At 42.6% G+C, this 22,080-nt stretch overlaps 1 protein-coding gene and 1 long non-coding RNA gene across 8 annotated transcripts in view; both read right to left on the reverse strand.

Annotated features, from left to right (window-relative positions):
• LOC119006615 overlaps nt 1-2,883 on the reverse strand; it is a 33,761-nt gene extending 30,878 nt beyond the window's left edge. For both annotated transcript variants that reach the window (XR_005070849.1, XR_005070850.1), the window contains exon 1: nt 2,618-2,883. This is a non-coding gene — a long non-coding RNA (uncharacterized LOC119006615). The remainder of the gene's footprint in view (nt 1-2,617) is intronic.
• Nucleotides 2,884-3,313: 430 nt separating this feature from the next.
• LOC119006614 (uncharacterized protein C1orf232) lies at nt 3,314-21,772 on the reverse strand. 6 transcript variants are annotated; one of them, XM_037075509.1, is made up of 7 exons: nt 21,679-21,772; nt 20,377-20,454; nt 20,212-20,268; nt 10,591-10,646; nt 6,941-7,021; nt 6,340-6,446; nt 3,314-4,817 (listed from the first exon to the last, which is right to left on the reverse strand). In XM_037075509.1, exons 5-7 carry the CDS (start codon nt 6,998-7,000, stop codon nt 4,448-4,450), a joined length of 537 nt encoding a protein of 178 aa, XP_036931404.1. In that variant the 5' UTR covers nt 7,001-7,021; nt 10,591-10,646; nt 20,212-20,268; nt 20,377-20,454; nt 21,679-21,772; the 3' UTR covers nt 3,314-4,447. The 6 variants fall into 6 exon arrangements, 5 of the variants coding, with proteins under 5 accessions (XP_036931404.1, XP_036931403.1, XP_036931401.1 ...); XM_037075508.1 differs by lacking the exon at nt 21,679-21,772 and adding an exon at nt 20,765-21,018; XM_037075506.1 differs by lacking the exons at nt 20,212-20,268; nt 20,377-20,454; nt 21,679-21,772 and adding an exon at nt 8,485-8,873.
• Between the last annotated feature and the right edge of the window lie 308 nt (nt 21,773-22,080).

Below are 22,080 nucleotides of genomic sequence, written 5' to 3' on the forward strand. Positions count from 1 at the left end.
TGTTACCTGCTTACCTGCCAGTACTGAGTGCTACTTCTCCATACAGGCGGGCAGCTGACGGTCATCTAACGCACCGTCACTTTAATGTATCTCCACTGGAATCTGCAGTCTGGGACTATATTTTGCGAGCACCACCGTCGCTGCATCCCCGGGTTGAACTCCACTGAAAACGATCGTGATTCATGAAGACGTGCAGAACAAGTGAGCGAGATCATTCTAGCATGAGAATTAGTGAATTCTACACATATTTCAGTGTGTGATGGTGGAAAGTGTGACTGCGTCGTAATCAAGCAGTCCTGCGTTGAGGCCTAATCAGCAGATTAAGTGAAAACACCTGCGGGGGGTTGATTCAAGGTATTTAGGTCTTTAAAAAAAAAGAAACCATTTGGAAGAAAAGTTGATTTTTGAGTCTGATTCCCAACTCGACTCGAAACTTTTGGGATTGTCGTCGGTTCGGCTGTTTGATGAGTTGGGAGAGAGACTCAAAAATCAATTTTTCTTACAAATAGCGAACACTACACAGAAGTAAAGGCTGAAAAATACATTTCAAGTGTTTGAGAAGCTGCAGAGAGTTTGATGTCATCCCTGTTCGTGGACCGAACAGAAAAAACTTTTCTCCCTTCAATATAAAAAGAAGTAGGTCATTATTTTAGAGTCCCCAAAGTCACATGAAGACTGGAGACCTGACAGACTCCTCATCCATCAGGTTCACTCTTCCACCAGACTCCCTGTTCACCAGCCATTACTGTTCGGTTTGATGCTTTCATGCTCCACAAACCCCATTTCCACTGAGTGCTGCTGCCTTGGTGCCATAAAAGCTGAAATGTGGACCTCAGCGATGCGCACCGGCATCAAATAGTCAGCAGCAGTCATCAGCTTTCACTCAAACAAGCCGCTCTCATGATCCCATCCTCCCCCCCAAAAACTTAAATAAATCAGCTTTTGCAGAATAAATTTACCTCTCGAACTTGTTTTATGATCCCAGACGCAGAATCTGGGCTTGTTACATAAATATGTCCAAGAAGCCGAAAATGTCCCCGAGTTCTTAGAAGGGAAGCGATCTGTTCTGACTCAAACTGAGACTGACAACTGTGGAAGTCTGGACAAAAATACAGAGACTCACTGACTTTCACAGGATCCACGATGACAGGCCTGAAATCTGACTGACGCTGGAGACACATGGAAATAATGGAGGCCGGTCGGCTAAAATAAAAAAAGCATGAACTCAAGCTCCCGGTGCGTTTTGCTCACGTAATGGGACCATAAGAAGCTTTTTTATGAGGGCGTGTTGTCATATTTCAGATGGAAACGTCAACAAAGGCCCTTAAATCGAAAAGGAAATGGTATTGTATATGAGGAAGCGTGGCACAGCGGGAGGGGAAGTGGGTGTAGATCAGGAAAAACAGGAAATTAAAGAGGTGATGGGAGAGAGATCAGAGGGGAAAATATAAAGTATGATTGAGAGATAATAGGAGCAGATTTTTGGCTCAGTTGTAGATGATGGTTTTAGTGTCTGTGATGAGAGAAAGGGCAGTAAAACCTCAACAGGAGAGAGGAGACAAGTGTTTCACCGTCAGGTGAAGGGAGCCTCCTGCTGGCCACAGATTAAAGTCATGCTCCAGCATTTCTGTTCATTTTGTCACTTTTGTTCAATTTTAAAAAGCCAAATTAGACTTCAGACAAAAAGTGAAATGGAGGTAAAGACCAAACTCAACAAAAGCAAAGTGATGGGCCCACTGGGCGGAGCGTAATCTTCAGAATCATCCTAAAACTAACCTGAAGCAAAACCAAAACACAAGGCAACCAATAACTTCCAACGCAGAATAAAACAAATGTTCTGTGCAGCCTCTTCGATTTAAAGACAAAAACAGAAGAAAACTAATTAAAAAAAACAAACAAAGGTCTTAAACCAGCAGAGGATAACATACGCTTCTGTGTAAATTCTCTGATTAAAAAAAAAAAAACATTATTGCGAAGAAGAAGAAGAAGAAGAAGAACTTAAAACACTGTCTACTATTCAAGAAAAGCATTTATAGGCCTATTAAAAACAAAAAGGACTCAAATACCTGTAGCTCAGGAGGTAGAGCAGGTTCTCTGGTAATCTGAAGGTTGCTGGTTCAATTCCCAGCTCACCCTATCTGTATGTGGAAGAGTCCTTGAGCAAGATACTGAACCCAAACCTGCTCCTGATGTGCTGGTCGGCACCGCCATCAGTGTATGAATGTATGTATGAAGCGTCTGCTAGAAGCCCTAAAATGTAAATATCTAAACAAGAAAACCTTTTCAGTGAACTAACCTGTGACCACCGCCCTGGTTTCATTTGTGAAGAAACAAACAGGGGCTACTCATCCAATAACCTCTCTTGCCCGCCACATCTTTGTGGTTTCATTTAGACTTACAACTTCACTGACTGTTGCCTGTTTATGTCTTTAAATCCTGCCGCTGGCCGCCTGGTTCAGTCAGCATTCTCACCCCCTCTGCCGTCTGCAGATTGCCATCTGCAATCCCCCTCACCACAGGAAGCAGCGGCCTCAGAGGCAGCCGCCTGCAGGCGGAAGACAAGTTGCGCTTATCTAAAGCTAAACATTACACACATAAATAAAGCAGCAGCTCTTACCTTCTTCTCCACTGGGATTTAGACGTTTTAACACCAGGGCGCCTTCCCACACGCAGATCTCCCAACACGACGGCCACCAGGTAAAGGTGGAGTAAGCAATTCTCAGACCGTAGGTTGTTGTTCCCATCTTACGTTTTGAGACCGAGTCGAGTCAGACCACACATTCCTCTGCACTACCGTTTTTTTCAGTCCTCTGTCCTGCATGTTTTTTTAGATGTGTCCCTGCTCCAAACACACCTGATTCAGACGAACAGCTCGTCATCAGGCTTCAGCAGAGCTCAGTGACGAGCTGATCACCTGAATCAGGTGTGTGCACGTGTCACTGTTACTGGCCTTTATTTTGAAGTCGCCTATCTGTAATCCTTGGCTGATTATGCAGCAGTATGTCTCAAGATAATGAAAAACATCTGAAAGTTTCTTACACTGATTATTTAAATGATCGTCTAGGCCCCATTTCAGCGTGTCTGCTTTGCATGTGCTACAGAGTAAAGCTGCAGCTGTCTGTCTGAGTCTCCTCCTGTCTTCATCTATTCTCCTGCAACAATCAAATGCAAAAAACTTACCACAATACTTGTAATACAGGAGCATTAAAAGCAGTTTTTTCTCACAGTTTTGTAAAAGGATCGCTGAAGTTTGTTTGGCAGAAGACACAATCTAAACATTTTGGCTCATTCATTCATTTCTCTGTCTTTCGTTTCAGTGCAGCAGTCTTTATTATTGCATACCAGGAGAAACAAAACAACAGATTTAAAACATACAAACAAGACCAAAAACCAAAAAAAAAAAAAAAAAACATAAAATAATATTTGAAAAGCCTCTTTCGTGTCACAAAAATAAGGAATGTTTCCAAACTCACACTCTGCAGCACGTGTCAGCCGCTCGCAATCGGAAAAAAGATTCAAGTCAGTAAAGTCGTTGGGTCGTCGGTGCACCTGACGTCGTCTCACCACACACACACACACACACACACACACACACACATTCATATTTTACACATTTCCTCTCCCTCGGGTGTCTGAGGAGAGAAAAAGTGTTTTATATATATATATATAAACTCTCATGTTACGGAATGGTCGTGTCGCACGGGCCAGATCTGCTAACAGGAAATCCGCTGCCCTCTGAGCAGGTTAAGTGAGATAATCCTCGGCTAATCCAGCTATCGCAGACTTTAATCTCTTAATCCGGTTTTTGCTAAACTACAGATTAGATGGAGGTTTGCTGACAGGTGTGAAGGCCTCTTTTTGTGGTTTTAAAAAGCACTTTGGGGAGGAAGATATCACCAGCGGACTGTATGCTATGTTGCGTCTCAGGCTGATAAAAAGACATTAGTTTAGAGAAAGTTATGTATCGTACAGCCACCTCATCTCCAGCGATGAAGAATTAAATTATTTATAATAAATCTCTTTCAGTGAAAGCCTTTTTAGAAGTCCCCTGAAGTAAACTCCAGTGTGAGCATGTGTTTATGTACTTTGTGTGTGTAAATGTGCGCTCTGGGTTTTATTTTTAGGTTTAAAATACACCATCATTCACTTTATAATCCCTCCTTGCTCTTAAACACGGTTCTCTCTGTGCGTCCTGAGAATGTTTGGGTCTGAATTAGTGTCGTTGGGAACATGAAGGTTAAAATAAATCCCTGTTCATCGTAACTTTTTTCGTTCATTGTGATGTGGTTTTAAAGAGTCGTCGAGTTCAGTAGGTCAGAGTGTGATTTTAAAACGGGGGCTGTATGGTTTAATTTCAGGACATCCTGTGTAGAATAAGCCCTCCTCCTAAACTTCCTAAGCCTTCCATCATATTGTTTATCTTCTCCTGATCCTTCATCGTGAACAGCTAGTTGCTCTTTGTCTTCAGCTCTGCCAGCTTGCTGGTGACAAAGTTCCACTTGAAGGACGCCTCCTCGCTCCCTCCACCCAGCGAGACGTATTTGGAGAAGCTGTTGTTGCCGCTCCTTCCTCCTCCTCCTCCTCCTCCTCCTCCTTCTCCTTTGCTCTCCTCTGCCTGGGTGACCTGCCCGTCCTGGCTCTCCTCCCCTCCGGCCTCTGTCACTCCCTCCTCACCCTGGCCTGCTGCCGCCTCGTTTGTTGCAGCAGCGGCGGCGGCCTCCGCCTGCTTCTTGGCAGCCCAGTTGGTCGCAAACGTGTCCCAGAATGCCGAGCGTCGGGTGGGTCGGGGAGGCTCCTCTGGCTTCACTGCAAGGGGACTGAGAAGTCAGAGAGAAGAGTGGGGATAATTGTATGGGTTTGGTTTGGTATTCACCACAGCCGACTAACTGTTCACTGATTTAAGATGTTTTCATTTTACTGTAGTGATTCACTCAGTTACACTCATTTATAAATAAGCTGTTGTAGCTCTGTAGACACAAACGACAAGGAAGAGCTCCTGGACAAACTGGTTAAAACAAGGTTTGAAGATGTGAGGATCAAGATGGCGACATGTCAAAGCAGCACCTCTGCACTCCTAAAACTAATGTTTGTTACCTTTGTGCTATTTAATCGTTATATTTATGTTATTTTTTTGTTATTTTCTAGTCAGTTGTGTTATATTTGTTCAAATATCTAGTCAAAATGAAATTAAAACTGGACTAAATTAACGTTCTATACATTCAGGTTCCATTTAATTCTTCTCTCAACAGCATTTCAGACACTAATTAAGTGTGTAGTTCACTGTAAACTGTAAATGTCTATACAACTTAAAGTTAGATGAGAAGATCAATATACTTTCACATTTTCCCACTGAACACAAGGCAGCAGCTGGTTAGCTTAGCATAAAGAACAAAAACTCCTAGCTTGACTTCTGGCAAGTTACACTGCAAATCTGACAGGGTGACTTTACTTTTAAAAAGGAAACTGCTTACCTTAAAATTACCAAGTGAAGTAGACTAATAGTAGACTTATAATTTCAAGTACTTAAAACTTTTAGCTTGCGCAACTTAAATGTATGATTCTGCTTTACTGCAACTTTTAAAATGTACATCAAATTACATCAAAGCCTGTTAACTCAGTAACTTTTTGTACAGATAACCAAAATAGATATAATGTTCTGTATTGAGCTTTAGAGGTGCTGGTATTCAGTTTGATGCCTTTGTAGAGAATCAGGCTAGCTGTTTGCCCCTGCTTCCAGTCTTTATGCTAAGCTAAGCTAACAGGCTGCTGGTGGTAGCTTCATATTTAGCAGAAAAACTGACAGCAGGAGAGAAGATCTCGAGTTACTACTTTAAAAACCGTCATTTTACAGGTAATGCTGTTCAGGCAAAAGTCACATGTAACCTGGAAGTCTATAAAACTTGCTGTCTTTCCATTCACAGTTTTATATATGTTTTGATCAGACCTGATTAATTCTGCTACTTCAGTTCAGCTTAATTAACAACATATTCCAGGCTTCCTTGATGTGCTGTTTAAAGGTGCACTATGTAACTTTTGTAGCAACAGGTTTGATTATCTAGTCCTACATTCTTGGTATGACCTCTGATGGCCAAAGTGCAAATACAAGTGTAAAATGTCAAAACACAAACACGAAGGTAAATGTATGACTTCAAAGTAGGTTTAAAACTCATGGTAGCGCTTGCAAACTTTAATTAAAACTCCAGGTCTATCAGATTGACGTGTGCAAGAAGAAACTATAAAAAACACCCATAGGTTCCACCGACCCCTGTACAAACCCCCGCAGACGGCACAGGGTGAAAGAATGCCCCCCGACCGGTAAGAGAAGAAGTTTCCACTCACTGGTCAGCGACCGGCGGACTCTCGGTCTCCTCCAGAAGCTGGTGCTCATCGTCTTTGTTGAAGAGAGACGATAGCCTGTTCCAGCTTTTAGTCCCGGCCCCCTGCATCTGGACACACAACCAGCCACACACACACACACACACACACACACACACACACACACACACACACACACACACACATAGGGTCAAAGGTCAGAGTAGGTCAACCATTAGGTGGTTTCAAAGGGTCAGTTGAACAATGGCCCTCTGTGATACACGTAGATGAAGACTCTTAGGTGATCCTACAACAATTTCACTGATATTCCTCTGCAGTTGTTTTCTATCTGTTTGACTTCTACAGTATTTTCCTTGTTTTGTTGATACTGATTGTGATATTAATTACATAGTTTTTCTTTAAAGACCCCAAGAAAGATTGGCCACCACTTTGTAGAGGCAAATGAGGATCCTGCAGAAAGGGAGGAGGGAAGGAACACTGAAGCTGTGCGGTACAGTTAATAGTTCACATGATAAACTCTGTCCTCTGCAGTTCCAGTTCAATACTTTTTTTTGTAATATAAAATGTCTCAAAATTTAAGGATGAGTCGTCAGCGTTCACCTACTTTTCTGGCCAGCTGGGATACAGCGTTGGGTCCCTCGTCCTCCTGCACTGGACTCATCATATCATTCTCCACCTCTGTGACCTGAAATCAGAGGGAACAAAGATGAAACAGAGGCACCACTCAGCAAAGTCCTGATTCTACCTACAGTCTGCTGCCTGATGCTCAAGATCTGTGCTCAGTAGCTGACATCTAGTGGACACTGTGGATAGTACAGCCTTCAGAAAAGTCAGGTACAGAGAAATCCGTCAGTATTTTGTTCCCTTTATTTCACTTTCAGATACTTTTAACACTTAGTTTTTTTGTTTTATGCACAGACGTGAATATTATTTCCACATCAGTGTACGTTTAGTCTTGGCATCGCAGTAATACAATTCATCTGTCTCATATTTCAGGTATGTGGCGCAGCGTAGACTCAACCAGCGACTCTGCACATCCGTCCGAATGGAAACTATCCCTCTGAACACACACACACACACACACACACACATATATATATATTCCCTGCCATCCCTGTAGATGCCCTGTTATAATGAGACACCACAGTCTGGCCTGAGTGCACCCCGAGGCCCTGGCTCTCGGTCCCGTCCCCCCGTGTCAGTCACTCAGCGGAATGCCAACTAATCCGTTTGTTCAGCTCCCCTGCAGGATCGAGTTTCTCGGCCCTCCAGAGATCTGGGTCACCACAGCACCGTGGTACCGAAGTCTGGATGGAGTGCAGGTGGCAGCACATAAAATCAATCCTTCCTGTTATTAAGTGATGAAGCTGGAGCTGGTTTTAATTAGTTAATAATATAGTTTTGTAGTTTAATCCAGGGGTTTGTTTCCTTCAACAGTGCTGCAGGGTGAATCTGAGATGATGAATGATGCAGGGGAAATGAACTGACGCTGTTCTGCTACATAAAATAGTATTGATTGTTTTGTTTTTCTCTATTTTTGGTGAAATGATGACACTCACCTCATCAGGCCTGGAACAATTATTCAAAGGAAACCTGTCTGAGAAGGTTATGAAGGGGAATGTATCTGTAAGCTGTGGGATCATCAGCAAAACAGACGGAGAACAACTGGTTCAGTCTTTATCAATGCACCTTGTTTTCTATAAGTAATGAGTAACTGCTGTGTTTAGGGAGGAAAAAGTTGAGTATTTTCCTCAGTAATGCACCAGAGTAGAGGTATGAAATGAAAATACTCAAGTAAAGCTTCAAAATAGTACTTAATTTTGTACATATCTGCAGCTGGGTTTCATCTTTTACGCTTGAAACAGCCGAGTGCACACAAGATCTGAACTCCAACATTAACAAACACACTTTAATCAGTACATCATTTCACTATCTGAGGAAAACACACAGGAGGAAGCGTAGTTTATCTAACTACTCCCTGAAAGTTCTCTTTGCACAGCAAACAGAACAGCTTATCGAGCTCGTCTGACCCCGCGATGAATAAAAAATGATCTGCTGACTTTCTGACTTTGGATGCCAACAACCACCATCGACTTCCCAGCACTTGATACGTGCATATGAGGCAGCAAAACCCTGTAAATCCCGTACCTCTTCGGCAGCGTCCTCCTCATACTCGGGGTTGATCGTCTTCATCACCTTGCTCTTGTACACCTTCCACATCGGGTTCATCTTCGCACAGACCGATGCTCGACACTCAGGGAGGAAAAGACCTCTGTACGCCTCTGTGGTCCAACCCTCCGCCAAGGCTCCGCTTCCAGCTTCAGGCTCGACTCAGTTGGGCCAACGCTGACCTGTTTTCCATGCGGGAACTTCTCAGTCAGCTCGGCAGCTCAATGTGGGCGGGGGAGAGTCGTTCAGCACCGAGGGCCGCACTGTTTCATAGTGTTCCTCCTGGTCAGAGTACGTCTGACTTTGGGGGGTTGACAGCTGCTTTCGTCCCCTCGGAGCGTCTGAACAGGTAGAGCTGGGAAGCTGTGCTGTTCGTGCATGCGCCCACACAGGTGCACAAACACATCACACACACACACACACACATCACACACACACACAGAGTAGATTCAGCGTCACGGTTCAGAATCCCTGCCTCCGTTACCTGGAAACAGGTGTAGATTTCCTCATGTATATTTCAGAGGGTCTCTATCCCAGAGCCAGAGGTCCATTGTCAGCCAGTGCTGGTAGACTGGCTCCTGTAACCCTGATGCACACACACACACACACACACACACACACAAACTAAAGACATATTTGTGTTCAGATTGGATGATTTCTGTGCTTTGCTTTGGCTCGTTTTGTCAAGTTGTTTTCATGTATTCTTCCAAATAAGTTCCTGTCTTAAACTCTCTCTAACACACCTCATTAATTATTCTAAGATCACACATCCATTGCAATCTGATCTGTAATTCCCTATAAATTAACTACACACACACACACTCACACACACACACACAAACGTCGATGCCTTCAGGTTATTTATTGAACTTTAATCCGTCTCACCCAGCACTTATCTTCCATTGTTACCTGGCCGCTTCCTCACATTTCCTCTTCTCTCATTGGCTGCTCCGGCATATCAGTCAAACACCAATCAGATTCAGGTGCACCGTGAGGGGTTTTTTTTTTTGTTTGTTTGTTTTTTTGGAGCCCGGTCGCTCGGCAACCTGAGAGGGCCGGCGAGTGTCGCGTAGATAAAGAGGGATGTATAAAGCTTTGATGACTGATTGGGTTTCAGTGGCCACACACAACAATGCGGCTGACTGCAGAGATGCACCCTGTTCAGCCTGAAAACACATGTTAGTATCTAAGATGCAACTAAATGGAATGTAATCTCCACATGTCCCAATTATCTCTTTTATCATAGCATTGCAAAAACTCTAAACTAAAGACAAACATTGCTATAAGTTGATGTGTAGCTAAGTGTGGCCGTGATTATACATCAGGGAAATCTGATCCGTCTCGTCCTATAGCTCTCCTCGTCCTCCTGGTTCTGATTACCATGCACACAGTTGGACAGTAATGAAGCTGTAAGTCTGGGGCGGATCTATAAGATCATCCATGAATTATGAATGCACTTCTATGGATGACACGTCTACACACACAAACTGATGGATGCCGGTTATTTGAAGAGCAGCCAGTTCTTTTTTTTTTGTTGTTGCTGTGGCCCCGGAGGAGCTCATGTTTCATGTTTCAGGGCTGGAAAAGGACACACCCGAGTATTTAACACACCACAGCAGAGCAGCGGATTGTTTGTGGAGGCGGCGGCGGCTTCTTTCATGACCTACATGTGTGTCTGTGAAGGGTTTTGTTGTGAAGCAAACAGGCCTAACAGGGGCTGTGATCGAGAAGATGTGGAAATGTAAGTTCATAATCAGACGACACACTAGATTAACACTGGATTCACTGAGTACTGAGGCAACGAAATGCAGTTTAACATCCAACCATAAGTGCTAAAAGCAGTGAAGTGCAATAATATACATGTAAATAGGCAGGAAAGGGTTGAATATGTTAAGATATATAGTGTAGGAACATGTGCAGCAGAGACAGAAGGCAAAATAGGTAAAGGTAGGTAAAACAGTCAAGGTATAAATTATGGCCACAGTAAGACATTATATGCAGAATAAACAGCTGCAGGTGTGGTATCATGGTGTCACTACCTCTGTATTTAAAGAGTGTGGATGTATTTGCATAGTGTGATCTTACCTCTCGCTGGAGGTCACAGTCCAGGCAGTGGTGGGTGTAATATTCAGATCTTCTTCCCAAGCGAGAGTTTATCATGTTAATGTTACTGCTGTTTGTTCCAGGTGGAGCTCAATTCAAATATTCATACACTGCTTCAATTCTAATGTTCATTATTGCAAAGTAAAATCTCAGTGTGTAAAAGTAACTTTGCCTCATATTTCCCTCTGAAAAGTAGTGGAGTTGAAGTATAAAGTGGCAGGCAAGTGAAATAGTGAAGTAAAGTGCATGTAGCTCAAATGTGTATTTAATTTGAGAAATGTTGTTAAAAAAGATCAAAAGTGATACTTGAGTAAAGATGTCATGTTTAAAAATGACTTTGGTAAACGTGAAAGCCACCTATACAAGTAGCACCAGAGTAAAAAGTCTTAAAGTATCTGATATTAACTTCATTTAACTATCAAAAGTCCCAGTAAAAGTAAATTATACATGTATTTACATGCATGTACTGTCTGTTATGGGTATTGTGTCTCTGATGCAGCATGCCACCTGCATAAGTAGTATCACAACATTGTACTGAGTGTTTGAGTAAATGTGCTTAGCTACACTCCATCACTGTTTTTAGATACTGTACTTTGGTAATCATGCTTAACTTTTAGATGTGTTAATGATCACAGGCATGATATGTGTGAGATTCCTCACATCAACCTTCAGAGGCCAAATTTGATCTGGGACTCAAATAATGTGCATCTTTTCAAAAGATCAGTGAAGATGTTTGACAAAATTCCAGTCAAATATATGAATGAATTAATTCAATTGATTACATAACTTAAATGAATGTTTTCTAGAAAAAATCCAGAAAGATCACGTCCAGTAAATACTCTCACAGGTTGTAGCATTAGATTACCACAAGGTGGCTCAAGAGTCCTTTCCAGTGTTGAACATCTGGCTTCAGACACTGAGAGGAGGTGATCAGTTCTAATACTGCAGGCAGTGATTCTAAAAATGTGATTTTACTATCAGGAGACAGTTTGTTAATGACTATATAAAGCAGTGAGGGTAATGTGTTGTAACTTAGACAATCAGTGGCAACAAATACAGAATATGAAAAGGTGCCATTGCAGCAAATGGATCTTTATTAAAACAGATTTTAAAGCTTTAGAAGAGGCAACAAGAGACTTTGAGACGAGCTTCATTTCACTGCTGTTTGAAAATGCACTTTTTCCACGTAGTTGGTGAAGATATAATTGTGATTGCTTTTATTTCATCTCAATTAACGTGATGTTTCTTGGCCACATTCTTCAAAGCGAATTATCTTATTGCCACAACTTCACTGGTCTTTTGTCGGACAGTCAACAGCATCAAATCCAAACACGTGTTGCTGTTTTAACTCTTCCAGTCCAGAGCTTTCTGTGACGGTGGCTCAGTGTGTGTCTCACAGGTGTTGTCTTGGTTTCCCTGCGTATTTGCATGCTTCTCTTCATGCACAAGTGGTGAATAGAATGATAGTTTTGATTCCAGGTGATTGATCTACAGGCTACTATTTCTCTTCATGCAAACACTACATGACACTACAAGACCTGATGAGACAAAAATAATAATAATCTTGGGTTTATTTCATGACAAGGACGTGAAGAACGATTCATCACTGGTCGTTATTGATGTGGAGCTTCTCAGATACTTCCACATGAGAAGGTCCATGCCTATGATTGTGTGTGTCTGTGTCCATATACAGTGCGTGTGTGCATCGCGTGCAGCCTTTTTTGGTGTTATCACCCTTTCCTCTTTCTCGTGACCACTAGAGGGTGACAGTGACACGATCCCGTGCTCAGGCGCCATGCTCCAGAGAGAACAGAGTGTACAGAACACAATGTACAAACGCATCCCACCGCTGTGTTTATCATATACATACACATGTACGACAGTGTCAACACGTAGGCTGGTTCAAAGTCAGCTGAGTTCAGCCTGTAGGATCAGCTGAATGTAAAGGCGCATGAGCTGTGTGGTTCTGTTGCATCTTCAGAGTCTCACAAAAGAAGTAATGAAGATTTTGGCTGAGTGAAAGCTAACCCTGTGGAGAAAAGAAGTGGTCTGCACAAAGAAGTGTGAAGCAAATCAATTCAACTTCTTTCACACAAGCTGACCACTCACTTACACAGCAGGGAGCTGTGTGAGGAGGGGGAGGAGGGGGAGGATGGAGGGGGAGAGAATCTTTGCTGGCAGATTCTCCTCACCTCTAAATCTAGACCGTGGACTATAACCACAGGAATGTCACCAGATGAGGACATTATCACTTCAGTGCCAAGAAGACAAAAGCTGTCATTCACTGTGCTGAGCTGTGTGCTGTACCACAGGTCCATTATCAGGCTGACACCAGCAGTGATTAAAGCGCATGAAATAACCAGAATCACACATGGAAACGTGGATTTTTGTGAAATATACATTGTGAAAGGAAACCTGTTGTCAGATGAATTTAGATCCTTTTCTTACACAAGCAGGACACCAGAGAAAATGTGCCGTGTCACATGTAGTCTAGATCATCCGTTCATCACTTTACTTCAGTTAAAATGAGTGTAAAGTACTCAATGAGCATGAAAATGTTAGGATTCTATATTCTTTTAGCCTATATTTTTTAAACTGATGTATTCACATAGTGACATAGTGTTGATTTTAGTAGTATTTCTTATATGAGGCTCCTTTTTAAACTTCAAGGTCAATATTGTTTTTCGCTAACAACAAAACAATGAATCATCCATGCATTTATATGGAACTAAGCTTTAGGAGCGGTCCACCTTAACTGTCCTCCATGTTACGTCGCATTCAGAGATCGACACTTCTCCACTGGCAGGACGGCAGTGAGCAGAACAAGCATCTGCTAACGAAAGACATTCAAAAACCTTCTTCATGTGTAGAGACCCTGGTGATACTACGAGCAACGATTCCTATTGTGTTGAGCCTTCTTAGTGTTTTTGATACTAGCGTAAAAGTGCCCGTAGCACTCCACTGAAAATGATTTTGACCCGAAAACAAAAATAGAGTAAATCTTAACAGTGCCTCTTTCGTCGTAATTATGCTTTTACTCGAAGGTTTGACTCATATACATTCACAAAAAAAGCTCAGTTGCATTTTGGTGAGTTTCACTTTAAGGTTGAAAAGTAATCTTTGTATTATACTTTAACGTAAACACTCAGAGGGGAGGCGTCTTCCTCCTGAACTCATCACCCTCATCGCTAATTTTGAGTCGAGGACCTTTACAGCAGATAACAACTGTCATCTGTGCTCGTCCCTCTTCTCAGCTGCCCATCTACAGTGTCCGACCCCTCCCCTCGCGCCCGCTCATGTCCACTGATGTCCGCTCGACGCCCGTTAATTTATCCGCCTGTTGTTCGACCTCCTGTGGCGAATTGGATTGGACCGTGATATTCCACCGGCATGTGATCGGTTCCCGGACGTTATAAACCTGACACATGTGTAAGCCATCACGGAGCAGAATGTTTCCACCCATAAATAGAGTCCCGAATGTAAAGACCGAGCCATGGGAAGCACAGAGCCTGCTGAACTTTGCTCTACATACTCTGACGCTGTGTGTAGTGTCGTACAAACGCGAGTTATTCAGCATTTCAGGTTAAAAACATTGATATCCACCTCCAGCTGTAAATTGATCAGTGTGTTGACGCAGGGAAATTTCAGTATGAGGGTCAGTATGTCAGACTGGGGGACAGCTGCTTGGCCTGCACGTCCATCCTATGCCTTCTTCAATACAGTAGATTAAATGAATAGCTTGATATTTTAGAGTTAGATAAGAAGATTAATCCAACTGTTGTGTCTATACAGTAGATATGAAGACTCAACCAGCAGCTGCTTGACTGGGAGCAAACTGCTAATTTCTGTCTGAAGGTAAGACTCTTCTCTCTAGAGGGTTTTATCTTATGTGTCTAAAGGGGCAAATTGTAAAATATGGCTGGAATCATTTGAAGAGCGTGAAGAAACAACAGTGTTGATGTTATGTCGGTGACGTCCATGAATCGTTTTGCAGGGATATCAACTGAAGTTAACATGCTAATCAGCTAGCACCAGGCGGTCCTATCTTGTAATACGACTTTGAGCCGATAGCGTAATATTTCTTCTAGTTTCAGCTGAGAAATGTGGGAGCTGCGTTTCACAAGACTGTTAAAGTTTAAGAAATTGGCTAATCAAACTCACTCAGTCATTTCTTATATGAAGTCACATTTTGGTCCTCCATAAACTAATCAAACATGAGCTATATAGATTTGTGACAAACCACAAGTCTTCTTAAAAATACCAGACTAGTAGGATCTACATCTGTATTAGTGTATATGTGCAAACTTTTATTTTTCGTGTTTATGCACGAGTCACCACGGGTTTATTAATCTCTTTGTGTACTTGTAAGCATGTTCAAAAGCAGGCTGTTAGATAAGTTAATGGCGACCATGTTACATAAACACCTCGACTCTCGCTGACATCACGCATCCTTCTAAGCTCTGCTCATATCTTACGAGGCCCTGCAGATGTGCCGGTTCCAGAATGTATGCTTCCTGTCATGCCAACTCTTGTGTAACGCACAATAAAATGCCCAATCTCAGCTCCGCTTACCTCCCAAAACAGGATTTCACTGTTGTTTTGTTTCCATCAGCATCTTGGCTTTGAACTCTGCTTTTACGTAAGAACTCCCGAGGTTATTAACCCCCTTTGTGTTCGCTGTGGTCATCATCTCATCAAGCGCTATTGTAGGCACCTAGTTTAAGAAAGGAGACGACAATCCTCAGGACAATGCTGAAGAATGCAAACATTGAAGGTGTGCATGTTGGAAAAAAGTCAGCAGGGCGCAGTTTTAACAGTGTGTTTATCGGCAGCAGCATCAACAATGCAAACAGCCACACCTTCCACACTGTCAGGGTGTCAAGGTTCAGATACCCCAACAGCATCTTTTGACCATCTTGTTCATTTGTCTTCTTTGTCAACACAGAAGAACTGAGCACACAGCACATATGAGTTTAACATGAGAAGGCAAAGTTCATCGAGTTCATCCTGGTACCAAGCTTGCTCAGCTGGTATCGGAGCACACAGAACGGGCAGGACTGAGGAAGGGACACACTTGTCTTGTCCAGTGACTGTGAGGTACGAGATCAACACAGTCCGTCCACCAGCACTGCTCAAGTCTTTGTTGTGAGCTGCAGTGTGACAGAGTTCCTCAGGTCCTGACCTCTTATTTGTCTTTCAAACAAAACCTCTTCTCACACACAGGTTAGCCCTCCAAAAACACACCACAATGAAAGGTTGATCTCTCTGTAAATAGAGAAGGATTCCAACCGCTGACATGAGACACTCAGGTCTAAGACAGACCTGATTAGATCAAATCATCCCTTCAGGTCAAGCAGACCCTGCTGGGTTTAGATTAGATGGTTAAACAGTGGAACTGATCCAACATTCTTGCTTTTCTTCCTATAAAGTGAGCTGGATAAGATAAACTAAAGTGATCATGGTTCTGCTTAATTAATCTCATCTACTGGACAGATTCAACCTCAGAGGAACTGACATTTGCACATAAATAAAGCAATAACATAAGGACAACCTTGAACGTGTTGGGGGGAGGGGGGGGTGTCATGCCAGGTGAAGCCACAGTATAGTTTACAAGGCCTGATGGTGAGATAAATATATACAGAGCTACAGTTGGCATGAGGTGATGGACTCACTGAGATGATTTACCGTATCAGAGACGAGAACAGATTAATGCTGTTACCATCACCAGTGAATGGACTTTCACACTGGTTTTGCATCTTTTAATCCATGAATTATAAATGACATGAATATTAAACTTTTCATAACATTAATGGAGACTGGTTTCCATCCAATTGCACATTAAAAAATGCACACTGTAGACTGTTATATGACTATAATGGATGCAATAAAATGATGTATACACATTCATGGTCCCCACATGATACGTCTTACTGACTTTGCTGATACCCTGACTTTACCTCTAGCGCCAGTACGAAGTTAACTTTTTAACACACAAAACATACTTCAAAATGTCCTGAATCATCACAATGAGTGTGAAATGACTTTTGGTAGCGATTCGCTGACCGGTTTTCATGAAAATTGCAAAAAATGGGTAAAAAATCTCCCATAAGAATGAAAGGGAAGTCCTCACTAGCTTTATTTCTTCTTTAATACAGCGTGATGTTCATTTTGTAATTCATGCTCCCATTGAGAGTAAAATAGACAATGTGCTCTACATTTAGAGTGAAGAATTGCTACCACAAGTTCACAGATCCAAGTTCCCAGGCAGATCCAATGCTCCCCGGCTCTACCCACTCACCCAAGCACTCAGTTATGACTGTAAATATCGAAAAAGAAAAAAGGAATGCCCTCTTGCTTTCCAGGACTATTGACTGTGTCTATGTCAGACAGCAGAAAGTACGGCGGTGACATCTACATGCCAAGATAGCTCTGGATCAGGGTGGGAACATTTTAACAAGGGGTCACATGAGTTTAAAGGTAAGCAGAGATGCTTGTGAGAGAATACTAGCGACAAATAATACATTTGCATTCACACGTCTGCATGTGCTCTTAAATATAATTTCAATTTTGTATAATTACACGCTGAGGAGCTCTTTTTAAGGTGGTGACCCCTCAAACTCCAACCCTCTTTCTCAAACTGCATATGTGGTGCGTGCTCGTCTGTGCTCTTATTTTGCAGGATATAGCCTGTTCAAACCGGCTGCGAGGCGGTTGCACACAGGTTTTTTGTTGCATGGCTGGAGGCAGTTCCCCAACGACAGGCCTTTCAGTTTTCACTCAGCAGGAATTTAAAGTTCAACACCGAGAAGAAAAACACATGTACTGTGTGCTCTCAATACAGCAGATATGAAGTAAATGGAAGCAGAAACATGTGGACGAGGTCCCAATCATCTACTGCTGTAAGAGCTCATAAAAGGGAACATGTATGAACGCAGAGACAGAAATCATTTCCATTCTTACTGTATAATCAGCACTAACTTTGTGATGTTGACTTTCACTCTCCCACAGTTGACTCTCTAAAAAACCCCACAGCAATGCACCACACTGAATGTAAGTGCGTGTTATGCGTGTATGTATCCTTGTGTGCATGAACATGTTTGTCATGTGTGAGCAGGTTCTGCAGGCTAACCAGCCGTGTTCATGACAACAGCCGTAAATTTACATTATGCAACAGAGTCAAGTGACCACAGCGACGCCCAATCACAACCTCCCGTCCTGCTTTAGACGGAGCATGTTCGCCTGCTTCCTCTCAGCCTCGCCATTCCTCAAGCTTTCAACCAGCAGTATATTGATCAGCGGACAGCTACTCTGACCAACCAGGAGCCGCGTTTGGTTTAAAGAAAGGTTCACAAGGTTTGCAGCGTGGCTGTAAATCTTTCTGGAGCCAAAATGTCATGGTGGCAAAGTTTACGATCGGAATCCACATGCAGCGCCACATGCCTCAGCAGCCTCTCTCGCAAATAAGGAGTCTCTCGGATATCCATCCCTGACATCCATACCTGTCTTCAAATGTTCCCTCCAAAATTAACCTGCACTGACCTCAGAGAAGAAGAGAGAGGTGGGGGACGCTGCCAGAGGAAGATTAGATGGAGGGATTCGGGGATGAGATGAGTGGATTAGGTAGTGATAGCTACCATCCAGCTCTGCATTCTCTTTATAGCAGTCTTGGGTGTGGAGCTTCTGGTGTGAGTGGAACTCTATCAGGTGCTGGATGTGTTATAGATACAGCCGTGACAGAAAAAGGATATAGGGTAAGGGGTGTAGACAGAGATAGTAAACAGAGTGGTGGGTGTTTCATATGGACTCAATGAACACGTCCAGCAGTGAACAAGACGTGTGTGATGTAAGCTAAGTTACAACCTGTTTCTTAATTTGCTTTACTCACCAAATACACACCCGAGCATGCAAGCCCACTGGAAAAGCTAATAAACGTGCAAGACGAGCAGTTGGTGAACTTCTCAAGGGAGTCTGGAGAAACCAAACAATACTGAAGTTTACACAAAATGACCTACAGCTTCGATGCCATAAATACTTGTACGTGTTATTTTGCTGGGTCAAATTCCTCGACCTGGTGGTAAAAATCTAAGCAAAGACTGAGAATACCTTCCCCAAGATGCTACTGAGCAAGACATTTAACCCAGGATTGCTCCCAAGGGGCAACTGCTTGGCTACTAGTGGAACACTGTGGCTGCACTGAGAATCTACATCCAATGCTTTATAACCAGATGATAACTCACAAAGCTAAAACCAAACCACACCATGATGCTTTCCTAAACCTAACCAAGTGGATTTTGTGCCTAAACCGAAACAAAGCATAAGCACGGTGTTGTGACATGAAATATATTGAAAAATCAACCTAAACAGATGTAAAGTTGGGACATAAAGAAATGTCTAGCTGTGTTTCTGCAGAAAGGTACTTAGCTAACATTTATTCTAGTGATTGGGTTGTTAAAAAGTCATCAGAATGTAGGAAACATAAGACAAAAGTCTCTGAAACTCCCCACTTGTCCTATTTTATTTTTGACAACGTTGGCATCAATGTGCAGGAGCTCTAAAGTATGAAGTCTAAAGTATCTAGAGTATCTTAACCACAGAGTTATTCCTAGAAACAGTGCTACTAGATTAAGTGATGTGAGTCAGTGATAAGATAAAGGAGACTGTAGTTAGTTGACCCAAGAAAACTTGCACGGGTTAATTTCACTGACCCAGACTTCTTTTTCTTTCTTTCTTTCTTTTTTAATTAAGCAAAATATTTTTCTCACTTAATAAAGTTTCATATTTAAGACTGCATCATTTTAGTTCAACAGGTGCACGTGAGCACTGTGTCATGTCCCACTTTGAAGCATATAAGAGCCTCTTTACTGCTGGAAACTAGGCCACATGACCCGCATGTTATCATCAGAGTGTGTTCTGTATGTCAGGGCCTGACAGCAACATGTAGCTGGGTAAGGTGATATATTCCTAACAAGGCGCTGCCTCCCTCAGAATGATAAACGATATCTGAAGAGCTGAACAAAGCTGAATACATCTAAAGAAAGAGTGACAGAAAACCTCCCACACACTAACTCAACAATGGACGGGACTGTGTGATTTAGAGAGACATAACTCTCAGACCGCGAACAACAATGATGAGAGTATATTCAGTGTTAAAAGCTCAGGGACTGTGAGTCTGCCATGCCCAAACTTTATTCTCAGACTCACACAGCCGCTGGTATTCTCACAAACATCCCCCACCGACACAGACAGGAAACCAGCGGCTCACCGTGCCTGCTCCTCTCATATGAACGGCTCAGCAGAAAAATGTGCCCGTCAAAACCGTGCGGGGTGTTGAAACAACATTCTCAGGCCGCGGGTTTAGATTAGCACAAAGAACGATCCCAGCTCAGATTGTGAGTGATTAAACAGGATACACTGATGCAGAAAATACTGAGACAGTTTCTTACTCCTTCTCTCAAACTAGGTAGTCTCATATTCCTGCACAAACCACGCTATTGAAAGACACTACCAAAAGATGCTCCTAAAAAGACTTTCACAATAAAAGCATTAACTTATGATTAATGTTTTGGCGTGTTGCTTCCTGTTTGTGACAGTTTCAATCCTTACCCCCCTGAGGCTGAATGATGACGTCCAACAATCACAGAGCTGAACCCAACATCTGCCCTGAAATGAAATGTGTCCGTGAATATAAACAGATTATTGCATCATTACTCTGTCATGACAGTGCAGGCACCAGCTTTTGCGTGACGGTGCCACATAGTTGCGGCTTACCAGTCACTGCTTCCTCCCTCTGTGATTTCCACTGAAGTTTTGAAACAGGTTCTGCAAATGGTTTCCCCCATGTGTTTCCTAATGCCATGAGTACAGATGAGCAGAAAAAAAAAAACTGTTATGAAGTTTCAAACCAGACGAAGGCAAAGAGCTCTGTGAGGCTGCTCTACATGAGCTAAATGCACAAGTCTGTGCATCCTAATGAGCACATAATGTTAATCTATTTTAGATTAGCGTTAGCTAACATTTGCTTACTAGCATTGCACGCAAGGATCATCATTACTGTGGTTATCAGCCTTTACCCGCCAAAACTTGGATGAAATACTTGAAATAGTCCATCAGAAGATTAAGCTAAAGCAGGTGCTAACTGTAGCTGCAGTTAGCTCACCTAGCCTCACACCCACACCAGGAGCTCGAAGCTTCAGCAGGGTCAGTTGCAGGGAAGCCAGGAGTCAAACCTGGCAATAAAACCACCGTGGAGTACATAGCATAGACCAACACGATTTCCATGCTGGTCTGTGTTGGTTAGTGCTGGTTTGGTTCTGGTTTAGCTGGTGGACCATTTTCATCATGCTGGTCCACCAGCTATCCTATTAATCATGCAGGCCTACCAGTATAGTCTTGCTGCTGGTGCAGTTTCTGATGAAGCTGGTCACCAGCATGCTGGGCAGGAAACACCTGTGCCTGTTCAGTCAGCATCTTGATTTGTCTCACCTGTCAGGTGGATGGCTTAACGTGTGCTCAAACTCTGAAAGAAGTCATTTTTTGTGTACACAAAAAAGAAACCCATTATAAAATTGTTTACTTCAACTAGCAAAAAAACAAGGTGTTGAATTTATATTTTAGTATATTTAATGCAGTATTTAGAGTTTGTTTCAGGTGCCATCAAATGACCCCAAAATCTTGCAGGTTTGAAGCTTGTGTTCAATAAAGTTGGTGTTCAGTGACAACCTCACTGACTCTGTGTCCTGCATTGGGCTTTGACAGCCAATTTCACCCCGCTTTACACTCTGCAATATGAAACAAGTTGTAGACTCATCCCATGCTGGTGACCAGCAAGACCAGCACCAAAACAACACAAAACAACATATGCTGTTTTTTTTCCAGCAGGGATCCTTGTATATATCAATTTAAATGCGTTTTTGTTGTTATCTGTGGTTTAGCAGCACCCTCGTTCTACATTGTTGTCCGTTTTCCAGAATATTCATTAAGTATGTGACGCTACGTTGATCTCACATCAGAGACAAGTTTTCGACGTATTAAATCCGCATATTCAAAAATAGCCTATATTTCGCGGCATACCTTTCTCTTGTCTATCTTGCTCTGAAAGGATGACATCAGCTAGCAACTGTCATGAAGAAAAACACTCATCACTGCCCTGTGGGAAAAACCTTTGAGCCCATAAATACAGAAATAAACAGCCCTCGAGTCCAGAGATAAGCCGCTTTCAGTAAATCCTAATGAAAAGGGAGTCATGGGAGATAGAAAAAAAAAAATCTGAGTGAGATTAGGAGACAGAACATGGCGTCCCACATCACTGGCCCGGCAGGTTAAAGGGCTGAGATATAGACGCACTAACAGCTACAGGAAGCCTATAAACCACAGCTTTATAACTGCCAGGTTCACTTATAGAGAACTTTGAGTTTTACTTATTTGTTTTGGGGGCATGGCAGTTTTCATATGGATCATAATAGACTTTTAAAA

Source organism: Acanthopagrus latus, chromosome 17 (genome assembly GCF_904848185.1).
Source record: "Acanthopagrus latus isolate v.2019 chromosome 17, fAcaLat1.1, whole genome shotgun sequence".
NCBI lineage: Eukaryota > Metazoa > Chordata > Actinopteri > Spariformes > Sparidae > Acanthopagrus > Acanthopagrus latus.